The sequence below is a fragment of the Hypomesus transpacificus genome, chromosome 11, assembly GCF_021917145.1.
Source record: "Hypomesus transpacificus isolate Combined female chromosome 11, fHypTra1, whole genome shotgun sequence".
Taxonomy (NCBI): domain Eukaryota; kingdom Metazoa; phylum Chordata; class Actinopteri; order Osmeriformes; family Osmeridae; genus Hypomesus; species Hypomesus transpacificus.
In genome coordinates, this window is record NC_061070.1 from 2474782 (window position 1) to 2488901 (window position 14120).

The window sequence follows — 14120 nt, forward strand, 5'->3', positions numbered from 1 at the left end:
GGACACTGTTGGAGGTTAGGCCCTCTAAGTGGACTGGATTTTCAGGAACCGACTCACCCCTGATAGGATGCTGGCACACCCTGCATAAGCCTCCCACAGAGAAACGCACAGCTGATCTGAAGTGGAGGATTTTCCACGGGGTTATCGCTACTAACAGACACGTGGCACACCTGGATCCTACAGTGGGGAGGGAATGTCTTTTGTGTGATCAGGAGGAGGATGTTGGGCATCTTTTTAGCCAGTGTTCCAGGTTACAGAGCCTGTTTCAGGTGCTGCAGGAATTGTGTAGGAGGCTTTGTGGGAGTTCAGTGCCGTTGTTTCTAGGGGGACTCGGGTGCACAGTTCCAGAGAAGAGGAGAGCATGCCTCGTGAACTTCTTATTTGGGCAGGCCAAGCTTGCAATATGGAAGACCAGAAAGAGTAGGCGTTTGGGAGTAGGGTCACACGATGCAAAGGCAGTATTGCTGGGGCTGGTCATGGCAAGGTTGCGTATTGAGTTCTTGTAAGCTGGTGGGAAAGATGTGAGTTTGTTGATGTGGGGGGGGGTGAGGGGTTCCTCGTGCACAGTGGATATGGAGGGGTGTTTAGAGCTGAAGTTGTGAATAGGAAGGTTTTTGCTTAGTTTGTTAGTTTTATTTGGAAATGTAATATTGTAAGTGGAATGGGTTTTTGTTTGAATATGAGTAAAACAAATGGCTGGTGTGGTGAAACGGGCAGTTCTAATTACTACTAACTTACAAATCTCTGCATGGATTGACACCTCTCCGGTCTCCTTGCACCCTATTTCCCCGCAAGGACACTTAGATCTCAAGATGTTGGCTATCTGGTGGTTCCCAAAATTAAGAAAAAAACAGCAGCTGGAGGTAGAGCACCTCTTCTCTGGAACAAATTACCTCTCTCAATTAAGGAGGCTGATCCTGTTTGGACATTTAAAATTAGGTTAAAAATGTTCTTGTTTAGTCAATTCTACGATTGTTAAAGGTAAGTATTTACATTCTATGTAAATCTGGGGTGTGTTTGCCTATGTGTGTATCACATGTAACTTTTAAATTGTAATTATACCTTTTATGTTCATACTGTCCCATCTGGATGTTACATCTAGATGTTACAAATAAAGTAAACCTGTTACTGTATGTTGTTACTGTTATAGTTTCCGTTGCTGTATATTGTTACTGTTATAGTCTCTGTTACTAGTTGGAGACAACAGGGGACGGGTTGTTTCTCATCCTTATTCGTATAACTTATTTTAGAGTTCTTTCCCCTGGAACAGATTTCATGTTCCAACCGAGAGGGGCTCTTGGTGTGTGGGGCTGCATCTAATACTTTTTTTGCTCTGTTAAATCGTTGCACTAGTCCACACTTGACCGGTGGGGATCCCATTCTATTACGACTGTAACTGTTAGCTGCTCCTGGCATTCTCTAATCCCTACTCTCCCATCTCTGCCCCCCCCCCCCCCCTCCACACACACACACACACACACACATCCCTTGTGGTGTGGGGGGTTTGAGCTTTTAGCACCTGCCTGGTCGTCGGTCTACCAACGCTGGACCTGGTTGTCAATCGGAAACCAGTCTCCATGACGGCCAACAGCGAGTTTCCCGGTCCTGTCCTACATCTATAAAGTTGAACCATCGATTTTGGTGTTTCAAAACCCATTGACACTGTAAGACTATGTTTAGCTTGTGTTCTGCTCCTCTCTCTCGCCAACCGCCTCTGGAGGGGGATCCCTCTCTGAATGGCTCCTTCCAAGGTTTCTTAAATTTGTTCTCCTGTTAGGAGTTTTTCTGGGAGTTTTTCCTTGTCTTCCTTGAGGGTTTAGGTTGGTTGAGGGGCAGTTCTATGGGCGTATGTGAAGCCCTATGTGACATGCTTGCGTGTAAAAAGGGCTATACAAATACATTTGATTTGAGTTCTGACTGCCCAATATAGGTATATTTGAAGTCAAAAAGTCTCTCTCTCACCTTCTCCAGACGCAGGTCCTCTGGGACACTCCTGTCCTTCCTCCTCTGACAGCGCGACGCACCTCTTCAGCAGGTAGAGCGCGCGCTTCCGTGACACGGTGTCTCTATGCGTTAGCCCGTCTTGAAGGATCCTCCAAAACTGCAGCGACAGGCGGGGGTCCGGTCGCGCAGAGGCCGGACTCTGAGGCGTGTTGGTGGGTTTGACAGGAGCGAGCAGGTAATCCGAGAGAGCTGTCAAACACAGCAATGCGCGCTCTGTCGCCACAGGGGAACTGTCACCGGCGTGCCAGCGGCACAGGTCGTCCAAAACAAACTGGAGTGTTTTTGCCAACTTCTCTTCGCTGTAACAGGTGAGGAGGGTGAACAGAATTCGTACCGTGATTTTGGAGACCAGGGCGTCTGATGCGACTCTGATGCAAGACAATGCACATGTGAGAGTTGTTGTAGAGAGCTGTTCGTCTGCTGAGAGAGCGGGGAGCAGGACAGATAAGACCTCGATGGCCAGGTCAATATGTAGCCGTTCGTCGCCATTCGACTCGTCGTCGGTGTCTCCGTTTGACTGCCGCAACGTCGGTAGAACGGAGCGGGTCAGCTGTGCAGTAACTCCGCTATCACATAGGGCGATGCAAATGCTAAGTAACCGGCACACGGCACTTGTCATTTCCTTACTACGCGAGTCTTGCTCACCGTTACATACCTTACACTCACTAGAGATTTTATAGAGTAGAGGCATACATTGTTTCCAGATGATGGATTCAACCCTCACGAGAACGTCCTGCCTCCTGCTAATTTTGCCTCCGGTGGACGTGTCGGACTGTTTATCGATTCCATCAATGAAAGCTGCAAGTGCCTCTATTCTCTCTTTTTCCGGCCAGGCATCACTGGGCCAACACAACGCATTGAACAACGCTTCATGATTAGGGGAGCATGATAAAACAGCCTCGATTAGTATAGCCGACATGGCAAGCAGTGTGCAGTTTGACAGTAAAACTATCCACGCGTTTCCATGCGGAATGTAAACTTCCTTAGACGTCAGAGGAGTGAACTCTCGCGATATAAGGTGCAAATTCGGAACTAACTTGTGTATGTGGCTTTGTGGGGATGTGGCGGATAGTAGGGATCATTTAAAATGTGAGAAGACGTGTATGGTTTTACTTCTATTCCATAAATATATTTCTCACTTGTAAAGACCCATGATAACGTGTATGCTCACAAATAGAAACTCATTAGAAGGGAATATTAAAAAAGTCACCTTGGGCTGAAGAAAAAAGCTCATTATTGCAAAGAGTTAACACCATCTTTATTGTTTTGTATTTAAGATTCCTCCGTTAGGAGGAACACTGTTGTATTTGTTAGTATTCTTCATTATTATTCTAGTAACCTATTTGACCCAATAACTCATGACCTCATGGGTGTATTTATGTAAATGTACACATTTCCTCAAGCATGTGTCAATAATCTAATGTCACTTTGACTGATGGTTTTTCAAACCTCCTAATAGGCTTCAAGATGACATTACTCTGAAGTACTGTGCAAATGTTTACCTAGATATGTCAAAATACGACTGAATTACAGTTGTTTGAACTTGGGCCAAATCTGAAAATGCTGCCACAAGAGACTTCCTTCACTGAGATTCATTACCCAGCTTGGCTGATTTGATAGCTGGTCTATACATCCATAAACAAGAGGCTTACACATTCTATAGGGACACTCTAAAGTAAAGGAGAGGACAAATCCACTTTCTCTAAGTATTTGGGGATGATTATACTTTAATATACAAATAAAAGACACATCTTTACAACTGCATTTTAAACTGTTGTGTAAATGTGTTGGTCAGCTAGTGTGATGACTCAGATGGTCCACATGGGAGGGTGCTAGTCTTCCTCTGTGGGGAGGCTGCAGCAGCAGCAGGAAAACAGTTTACGAACACGCCTGAAGAATCCACGGATGCCTCCTATCTTACGCTTCATCAGAATGTTCTGAGTGACACCTGAAAAAGACAACACTTTGATTATTATTCATACTCTTTGCATGCCACAGGAGAACACAAATACGTCTTCACAAGAAACTCGAGGTCAACAAGAAGGCCTATACTCACCACGGTTCTCCTCTGGCACGTCTCTGCACACATCTCCCAGAACCTGAATGGTCTAGAGACACAGAACCATGTCAGAGAACAGAAACAACTTCTACCCTACAGTAGGAACCAAATACATTATCCAGAATGAATAACAATACTTTGCAATGCCATTTATCATGATACAAAGTTGATATACCCCATCCCCCTAAAAAAATAGAAATCCTACAACACATTTTTCCGAACATCAATAGATTGTTGTGTCTCACCATGGGGTGCTGGAGCTGGAGATCAGAAGTGGTTGCTGGGACACAGTCGATGACCACGCTGGGTTTCTCACCTGAGAGTTCAGGCTTCACCTTGGGAGCTTCCACCTCCAGCAGGATGCTCAAAGTCTCTTCTGAGAATCTGGATGCAGCAGTGGTGTTTGGAGACCTCGGGGAAGGCTGCACCTGGTCTGAGGTGACCTCAGTGATAACTGGCTTTATCACTTTATCACTGACTGGTTCCTGGAGAACGTCCTCCATGGCAACTGCAGGACCTCTGGCAGATATCTTGTCGCCAGCCTCATGACCTTTGACCTGGGCAGATATCTTGTAGCCAGCCTCATGACCTCTGGCCTGGGCAGATCTTTTGGGGGCAGCCTCACGACCTCTGGCCTTGGCAGTTCTTCTGGGGGCAGCCTCACGACCTCTGGCCTGGGCAGATCTTTTGGGGGCAGCCTCATGACCTCTGGCCTGGGCAAATCTCTTTGGGGCAGCCTCATGACCTCTGGCCTGGGCAAATCTCTTTGGGGCAGCCTCATGACCTCTGGCCTGGGCAGACACCTTGGGGGCAGCCTCACGACCTCTGGCCTGGGCAGACACCTTGGGGCCAGCCTCAGGAAGGTTGTCTTCCACTGTTAAGCCTTCGCTGATGTTGTTGTTCTGTAAACAGAGTATTCAAGTTTACAATTTGATTGGCACACATTATACACTGTGTCTGGCAATACATGTCAATGGATTCACAAGGAAATAGTGAGATGTTTATATTTTGCAATTGCGGCCTTTACCTTATGGCCCAGAGCTCTAGCTGCTTTCAGGAGAAGGTCTTTCATGGAAACTTCAGGGGTACCAGCTGTGGTGGCAATGTCACACATCTGGTTGGAGAAATCCTCAGGCACCCCGTCCCCCATCTTCAGCAAAAAGAGCATTATTTATATATACATGTTGCTGTAGGTGTCTCGAAATTGAACACATACCAATGCCAGAAAGGCTTTATCTTGAGATCTGTTTACATTTATGTACTGTGTGATATTAAAAACAAGACACAATCACAATACCTCCATTTCATCCACGATGGCTGAGATCACAGAACGAGTCACAGCCAGACCATCAAATTCTGTGCTGTCGTGTCCTATCAGCTGGAAGGATGTTAAGGCATGCTCAAACCTCTGGAAGATGGCAACCACCATGTTCTTCACCACTCTGTGAGTGATGGAACCCAGTGCTGAGACATCCTGGGGAGTGAGCACAGAGCTGGCTGCATCCTCCACAAGTCTGAAGACATCTACAATGGCTGCCTTGGCCCACCGTCCCTCAATGGAGGTGAGGCCTGGCTGCTCAGAGCTGAACAGTGATCCCCATAGCTGATCTTCTCTGTCCTCCAGGAGGTAGTTGAGAGTAGCTGTCACCAACTCAGGCACCAGCTTCTCAGCTGTTTGGAGCAGCATTGATGTACTTGTTGGCACCTGCTCGTTTGGAGACCCTGCATCCCCAGCAGGTGGAGATGACTCCCGCTCTCCCTTCGTGTCATGCACGGCGCCACACGCCAGGTTGGAAAACAGGGGGAGGAGGAGATTCCTGACCTCATCTTCGGCTGACGGCCTGATCATACACAGGAACATCTCAAGTCCCTCCAAGGTGACCTAGAAGAACGGGAAATATATAGAGAGAGAGATGAAAAAAAGAGAGAAAGATAAAAAAAAACGATAATTAGACGGTTGGTGAGAAGTCACTCAACCAGGATTTTCCCGGGTGTCTCATGAGCAAACTTCCCGATGTTGTCTCATAGCCTACCTTCCTCCCAAACTGCTTAGAGAGACGTCGCTCCTTATCCAGTTCCGTAAAGACCTTTTTCTCAATCCCCTCCAGCACAGGACGACGGAGGACATGTTGAGGTCTACAGAAGTGGACATGTATGACTGGACATACATTTTCAGTGAACGTTTTAGAATTGTAAAAAGTTTGAAGCGTAAAGCTTGCTTACGCTGGTCCGAATCCTGCCTCTCTCAACAGCAAATCTTTAATATGCTCCAAGTCGACCTGGTCAGGAACATCTCCCAGTTTCTTGAGGATCAAGAACTGTCGCATGATAGTTTTCTGCAAGATACATACTGAATTTACTGGTGTATGGGGATGGTTGTAGTGATACTCATGCTGCCAGTCAAAAAGTACAATATTACCTGTCCAGTATACAAATCCATCATAGGATTCATCATCAAGCAGATGACTACGACTGCCCTGGAAAAAATACATAACAATAAAGTTTTGAATCAACATTTGTTACACAAACGTTCAACATTATTAGATCGGTTGTAGGCCAACAAGTAAACATTTTGACGATTTGAAAACAATCAGTAATATTGCGGAAATCCGACGTAGGCTTCGACCAAGTGTTAGCGTGACAGAGAAAGGTTGGCCTGCCTGAGAGATCATCCTGCGTGCTAGGCGAGCCTAAAATAATACGAAGCGACTTGAAATACTTACATTTTAAAGTCAAATCTTTAGTAAATGTGTGTGAAGCCAGTGCTAACATCCAATAGTCGCGACGGGTGAGACATTTTGTTGTGTTAGGCAGCCATAATTCTCTGTTTTTAATTGTCCTTGGACAAATGAAACCGCGCGACATAACATATAATTCCGTTTTACATGATGTGACTAATGAGAGTACTTACCTCACACTAAGAAGCAAAAAATGAACCGTTGATTGGGATAACTTTTGAAAACTTTTCGATTAAGTTAAGCGCACTAAATAGGTCGTTTAACGTTGTTGATTCGCCAGTGAATGATTATACTTTATCAAAGTATCAAAGTTCTAGATGCACTTTTTGGAATGTTGAGTAACATTGTGACACTTTTATTATCATCCGTGGCCTGATGTGACGATAATGTCGACATTGTGCATAATGTCCGTTTTAATGTCATACAAATATTATATCAAAGGGGGAAACGCAAGGCCTTAATCATAATACATTTTGGGGGGGACACATCCCCCGCCAATATTCACATCTGGTCAAAATGTCCCCCCCAATATATTGATATAAAAATATAAATTTGCTACGCTACGACAGGCAACCCACGCTGCCCGAAATGATCATTAAAAAATACATTCGTCCCCCCCAATGTTGACTCAATGGCTACGGCCTTGGGGGAAAGGCATGCAATATACGGATTCCTCTGTGTTAATTGATAAGCGTTGGCGTAGCATACGTTCAATTTGGTGGCCCAAGAAATACTGGTTGAAATAATTTTTTCAAAATCGATATCATGTTCAGTACCACAGTGTATTACAAAGCGTATTTAGCATTCCATGAAGCGGGATAGTGGGATAGGATTCCAAGTACCTAGACTGAATAAAAGATATCAATTCATCTCATGTGATTTATTTGGGGTTCACAGTGACCTCAGAGGATTGTCTGGGTTTAACTTCTATTCCATTAATGTATTTCTCACTTGTACTGACCCATGATAACGTGTATGCTCACAAATAGAAACACATTAGGAGGGAATATTAAAAAGTTCACTTTGGTTTGAAGAAAAAAGCTCTTTAGTGCACAGTGTTAACAACATCTTTATTGTTTCGTATTTAGGATTCTTCCGGTAGGGAGAGCCCTATTGTATTAGTGTTCTTCATTATTATTCAAGTATGACCGAGCACCACCTCCAGCTGAACCTCGCCAAAACAGAACTTCTCATCATCCCGGCTAAACCCTCCATCTCCCATGATCTGTCAATCACCCTGGGATCTGCGACGGTGACCCCTTCATCCTCTGCCAGGAACCTTGGGGTTACCATGGATGACGAGCTCTCCCTAACGGCCCACATTGCCGCAGTCCCCCGGTCTTGTAGATTCACCCTCTACAACATCCGGAAGATCAGGAGATACCTGTCTGAGCACTCCACCCAGCTGCTAGTCCAAGCAATGGTCCTTTCCAAGTTGGACTACTGCAACTCGCTGCTCGCTGGTCTCCCAGCATGTGCAACCCGCCCTCTTCAGAGGATTCAGAACGCAGCGGCCCGCCTGGTCTACAATCTACCCAGACGCTCCCATGTTACCCCGCTCCTCATCTCTCTCCACTGGCTACCCATCAACGCCCGTATCAGATTCAACACCCTGGTACTGACCTTCCGAGCAGTGAACCTGACTGCACCCGACTACATCAAGTCTCTCCTACAGCCTTACACCCCCACCCGTCACCTACGGTCTTCCTCAGACAACCGCCTGGTGGTCCCACCGCTCAAGACTGCCAGGTCCCAACACAAGCTCTTCTCCTGCCTGGCCCCCCAATGGTGGAACCAGCTCCCCACCTCCATCAGGGACACTGACTGTCTCCCCACCTTCAATAAAAGGCTCAAGACGCACTTGTTCCGGGAGTACAACGGCACTTAGGAATGCTTGGCTGGACCTGTTGTTAGTTTCCTCCAGGATCACAATGACTCTTATTGAGTGACTTGTTGCTCTTGTAGGTTAGTTATAATGAAGTTAAGTCTTGTACTCGCTGTGAACTATTTTACTATTGATTGTTCTTTTACAGGTACAGTCCTGCACTTTTTTTGTGGTTCATGTTGTTTTAATTTGTAACTTGTATAACTGCATGCTCTTATGGGTCTTCCCCTTTTGGCACTTGTTTAGTTTTTTCACAATGTATGCTTCATGTTTTGGCTGCTTGCAATGTTTGGGACTACCTCGTTGTTATGATCAGTGACCTATGCTCTTTTGTAAAGCTCTCTCTTGAAAGTCGCTTTGGATAAAAGCGTCTGCTAAATGCATAAATGTAAATAAAAATGTAAATGTAAGTAACCTATTTGACTCAATAACTCATGATCTCATTGGTAAACATTTTGCACAATGATACACCATGCCATGACTAATCCCCACACCAAGAAGGGCCCACATTTGACCATAGGGGGCGCCACAGGCCACGCCCAGTCATCATTTCAAAGTGATGGCATTTCCATCCCAAAGCCAAACAAATAAGCCTCAATGAACCATAAAACCGCCATGATGGATTTTACTGTAGCCTAGACTGACAATTTTGGAAAACCTCCAAAATGATTCTTCTCTTTTGTTTTGTTTTTTTTACTCAGTTTTTATTTAACACACATAGTACAAAGAACACACGAGTTGAGATGCTTATGTAATTACAGTTGTCAGTACATTATATTAATTTACAGGCTAAATATAATTTTTTACCTATTTATGTAGTCTCATATATTTGTATATTCATTCATTACGATAAACATATTACACAGGTAATAAGAGAAACGGAAAAAAAGCGCAAAAAAATAATAAAAGGGTTCTTATAGTTGACGCCATGTAGTATTGGTGACCATTTTCTTGCATATTCTCAGTTTTGAATTGTAGTTTAGCAGAGATTTTTTCCATTACAAATACAATCTTTACCCTCTCCCTCCATTGCATTATGGTTGGGGGCTATGGCTTCAGTCAGGACGCTGTCATTGTCTTTGTTTGCCCTCAAAAGCAGAATCCTCAGGAAAGATCACAATTCTTCTTCTTTTGAACCAATTTACTTGAAAGTTTGTACAGATGTGTAGAATGGATGTCTTTCAATTTTCCATTTATTTCATGAACAATGAATACAATACAAAATGGCTGAAAGGGGTGTATTTATGTAAATGTGAGAGGCTTACGCATTCTATGGGGACACTCTAAAGTAAAGGAGAGGACAAATCCACTTTCTCTAAGTATTTGGGGATGATTATACTTTAATATACAAATAAAAGACACATCTTTACAACTGCATTTTAAACTGTTGTGTAAATGTGTTGGTCAGCTGGTGTGATGACTCAGATGGTCCACATGGGAGGGTGCTAGTCTTCCTCTGTGGGGAGGCTGCAGCAGCAGCAGGAAAACAGTTTACGAACACGCCTGAAGAATCCACGGATGCCTCCTATCTTACGCTTCATCAGAAGGTTCTGACTGACACCTGTAAAAGACAACACTTTGATTATTATTCATACTCTTTGCATGCCAAAGGGAAACACAAATACGTCTTCACAAGAAACTCGAGGTCGACGAGAAGGCCTATACTCACCACGGTTCTCCTCTGGCACGTCTCTGCACACATCTCCCAGAACCTGAATGGTCTACAGACACAGAACCATGTCAGAGAACAGAAACAACTTCTACCCTACAGTAGGAACCAAAGACATTATCCAGAATGAATAACAATACTTTGCAATGCCATTTATCATGATACAAAGTTGATATACCCTACCCCCCCTAAAAAAATAAAAAACCTACAACAAATTTTTCCGAACATCAATAGATTGTTGTGTCTCACCATGGGGTGCTGGAGCTGGAGATCAGAAGTGGTTGCTGGGACACAGTCGATGACCACGCTTGGTTTCTCACCTGAGAGTTCAGACTTCACCTTGGGAGCTTCCACCTCCAGCAGGATGCTCAGAGTCTCTTCTGAGAATCTGGATGCAGCAGTGGTGTTTGGAGACCTCGGGGAAGGCTGCACCTGGTCTGAGGTGACCTCAGTGATAACTGCCTTCATCACTTTATCACTGACTGGTTCCTGGAGAACGTCCTCCATGGCAACTGCAGGACCTCTGGCAGATATCTTGTCGCCAGCCTCATGACCTTTGACCTGGGCAGATATCTTGTAGCCAGCCTCATGACCTCTGGCCTGGGCAGATCTTTTGGGGGCAGCCTCACAACCTCTGGCCTTGGCAGTTCTTCTGGGGGCAGCCTCACGACCTCTGGCCTGGGCAGATCTTTTGGGGGCAGCCTCATGACCTCTGGCCTGGGCAAATCTCTTTGGGGCAGCCTCATGACCTCTGGCCTGGGCAAATCTCTTTGGGGCAGCCTCATGACCTCTGGCCTGGGCAGACACCTTGGGGGCAGCCTCACGACCTCTGGCCTGGGCAGACACCTTGGGGCCAGCCTCAGGAAGGTTGTCTTCCACTGTTAAGCCTTCGCTGATGTTGTTGTTCTGTAAACAGAGTATTCAAGTTTACAATTTGATTGGCACACATTATACACTGTGTCTGGCAATACATGTCAATGGATTCACAAGGAAATAGTGAGATGTTTATATTTTGCAATTGCGGCCTTTACCTTATGGCCCAGAGCTCTAGCTGCTTTCAGGAGAAGGTCTTTCATGGAAACTTCAGGGGTACCAGCTGTGGTGGCAATGTCACACATCTGGTTGGAGAAATCCTCAGGCACCCCGTCCCCCATCTTCAGCAAAAAGAGCATTATTTATATATACATGTTGCTGTAGGTGTCTCGAAATTGAACACATACCAATGCCAGAAAGGCTTTATCTTGAGATCTGTTTACATTTATGTACTGTGTGATATTAAAAACAAGACACAATCACAATACCTCCATTTCATCCACGATGGCTGAGATCACAGAACGAGTCACAGCCAGACCATCAAATTCTGTGCTGTCGTGTCCTATCAGCTGGAAGGATGTTAAGGCATGCTCAAACCTCTGGAAGATGGCAACCACCATGTTCTTCACCACTCTGTGAGTGATGGAACCCAGTGCTGAGACATCCTGGGGAGTGAGCACAGAGCTGGCTGCATCCTCCACAAGTCTGAAGACATCTACAATGGCTGCCTTGGCCCACCGTCCCTCAATGGAGGTGAGGCCTGGCTGCTCAGAGCTGAACAGTGATCCCCATAGCTGATCTTCTCTGTCCTCCAGGAGGTAGTTGAGAGTAGCTGTCACCAACTCAGGCACCAGCTTCTCAGCTGTTTGGAGCAGCATTGATGTACTTGTTGGCACCTGCTCGTTTGGAGACCCTGCATCCCCAGCAGGTGGAGATGACTCCCGCTCTCCCTTCGTGTCATGCACGGCGCCACACGCCAGGTTGGAAAACAGGGGGAGGAGGAGATTCCTGACCTCATCTTCGGCTGACGGCCTGATCATACACAGGAACATCTCAAGTCCCTCCAAGGTGACCTAGAAGAACGGGAAATATAGAGAGAGAGAGATGAAAAAAAGAGAGAAAGATAAAAAAAAACGATAATTAGACGGTTGGTGAGAAGTCACTCAACCAGGATTTTCCCGGGTGTCTCATGAGCAAACTTCCCGATGTTGTCTCATAGCCTACCTTCCTCCCAAACTGCTTAGAGAGACGTCGCTCCTTATCCAGTTCCGTAAAGACCTTTTTCTCAATCCCCTCCAGCACAGGACGACGGAGGACATGTTGAGGTCTACAGAAGTGGACATGTATGACTGGACATACATTTTCAGTGAACATTTTAGAATTGTAAAAAGTTTGAAGCGTAAAGCTTGCTTACGCTGGTCCGAATCCTGCCTCTCTCAACAGCAAATCTTTAATATGCTCCAAGTTGACCTGGTCAGGAACATCTCCCAGTTTCTTGAGGATCAAGAACTGTCGCATGATAGTTTTCTGCAAGATACATACTGAATTTACTGGTGTATGGGGATGGTTGTAGTGATACTCATGCTGCCAGTCAAAAAGTACAATATTACCTGTCCAGTATACAAATCCATCATAGGATTCATCATCAAGCAGATGACTACGACTGCCCTGGAAAAAATACATAACAATAAAGTTTTGAATCAACATTTGTTACACAAACGTTCAACATTATTAGATCGGTTGTAGGCCAACAAGTAAACATTTTGACGATTTGAAAACAATCAGTAATATTGCGGAAATCCGACGTAGGCTTCGACCAAGTGTTAGCGTGACAGAGAAAGGTTGGCCTGCCTGAGAGATCATCCTGCGTGCTAGGCGAGCCTAAAATAATACGAAGCCACTTAAAAAAATACTTATATTTTAAAGTCAAATCTTAAGTAAATGTGTGTGAAGCCAGTGCTAACATCCAACAGTCGCGACGGGTGAGACATTTTGTTGTGTTAGGCAGCCATAATTCTCTGTTTTTAATTGTCCTTTGACAAATGAAAGCGCGCGACATAACATATAATTCAGTTTTACATGATGTGACTAATGAGAGTACTTACCTCACACTAAGAAGCAAAAAATGAACCGTTGATTGGGATAACTTTTGAAAACTTTTCGATTAAGTTAAGCGCACTAAATAGGTCGTTTAACGTTGTTGATTCGCCAGTGAATGATTATACTTTATCAAAGTATCAAAGTTCTAGATCAGGGGTGTCAAACTCATTTCGCATCGTGGGCCACATACGGCCTAGGGAGATGTCAAGTGGGCCGGACCATTAAAATTATACCATACTCTGCTATAAATAACCAAAATATCATGTCTTTCTTCTGTGTTATCTAGTTTAATTGATACAAAGACCATATCGTATAAAGTCCGTCCAACCGCTTTAACAAGTAATGATCTCTTCGGTGGTGTAGTTGGTTAAAGCGTTGTACGATTACATATTGTTAATGCGAATCTGGGATCCCAAGTTCGCGCCCCAGTCCAGTGAATCTCGTACGATATTCTTTAACTTTTACTGTGAGAAAATGACATAATTCTAAAGGCCTACGGATGTATCACAACATTTTAATGTGTGAGCACTAATATCAGATCAAAATGAACACATGTAGCCTTAATTAAATATTGAATAACGTAGGGTAGTCTACCGTCGGAGACAACCACTACGCCTCATTCAGCCAGTTTAAACGGCTGCTAGATGACGCTGTTCATTTTCAAAGCGCCGATAGTTCGGCTCTTTGGGCCGGCACAATCCGGAAGAAACCATCAAAGCTTCACAAGGCATCGTTCGCCCATCCCTAGTAGAGACCAAGGTATTAATTGATACCGTCTGCTGTTTTCAGTCTGTCTCAGTGATGCGGCTTGTCTTCTACTCTGATGGAAAGAGTGCGCCCCCAAGTATTCGA

The 14120-nt window shown here is 44.9% G+C and overlaps 1 protein-coding gene across 2 annotated transcripts in view; it reads right to left on the reverse strand.

Annotated features, from left to right (window-relative positions):
- tarbp1 (TAR (HIV-1) RNA binding protein 1) overlaps positions 1 to 2982 on the reverse strand; it is a 32037-nt gene extending 29055 nt beyond the window's left edge. For both annotated transcript variants that reach the window (XM_047028796.1, XM_047028795.1), the window contains exon 1: positions 1963 to 2982. In XM_047028796.1, coding sequence (XP_046884752.1) covers positions 1963 to 2923 — 961 coding nt within the window. In that variant the 5' untranslated portion in view covers positions 2924 to 2982. The remainder of the gene's footprint in view (positions 1 to 1962) is intronic.
- Positions 2983 to 14120: the final 11138 nt, after the last annotated feature.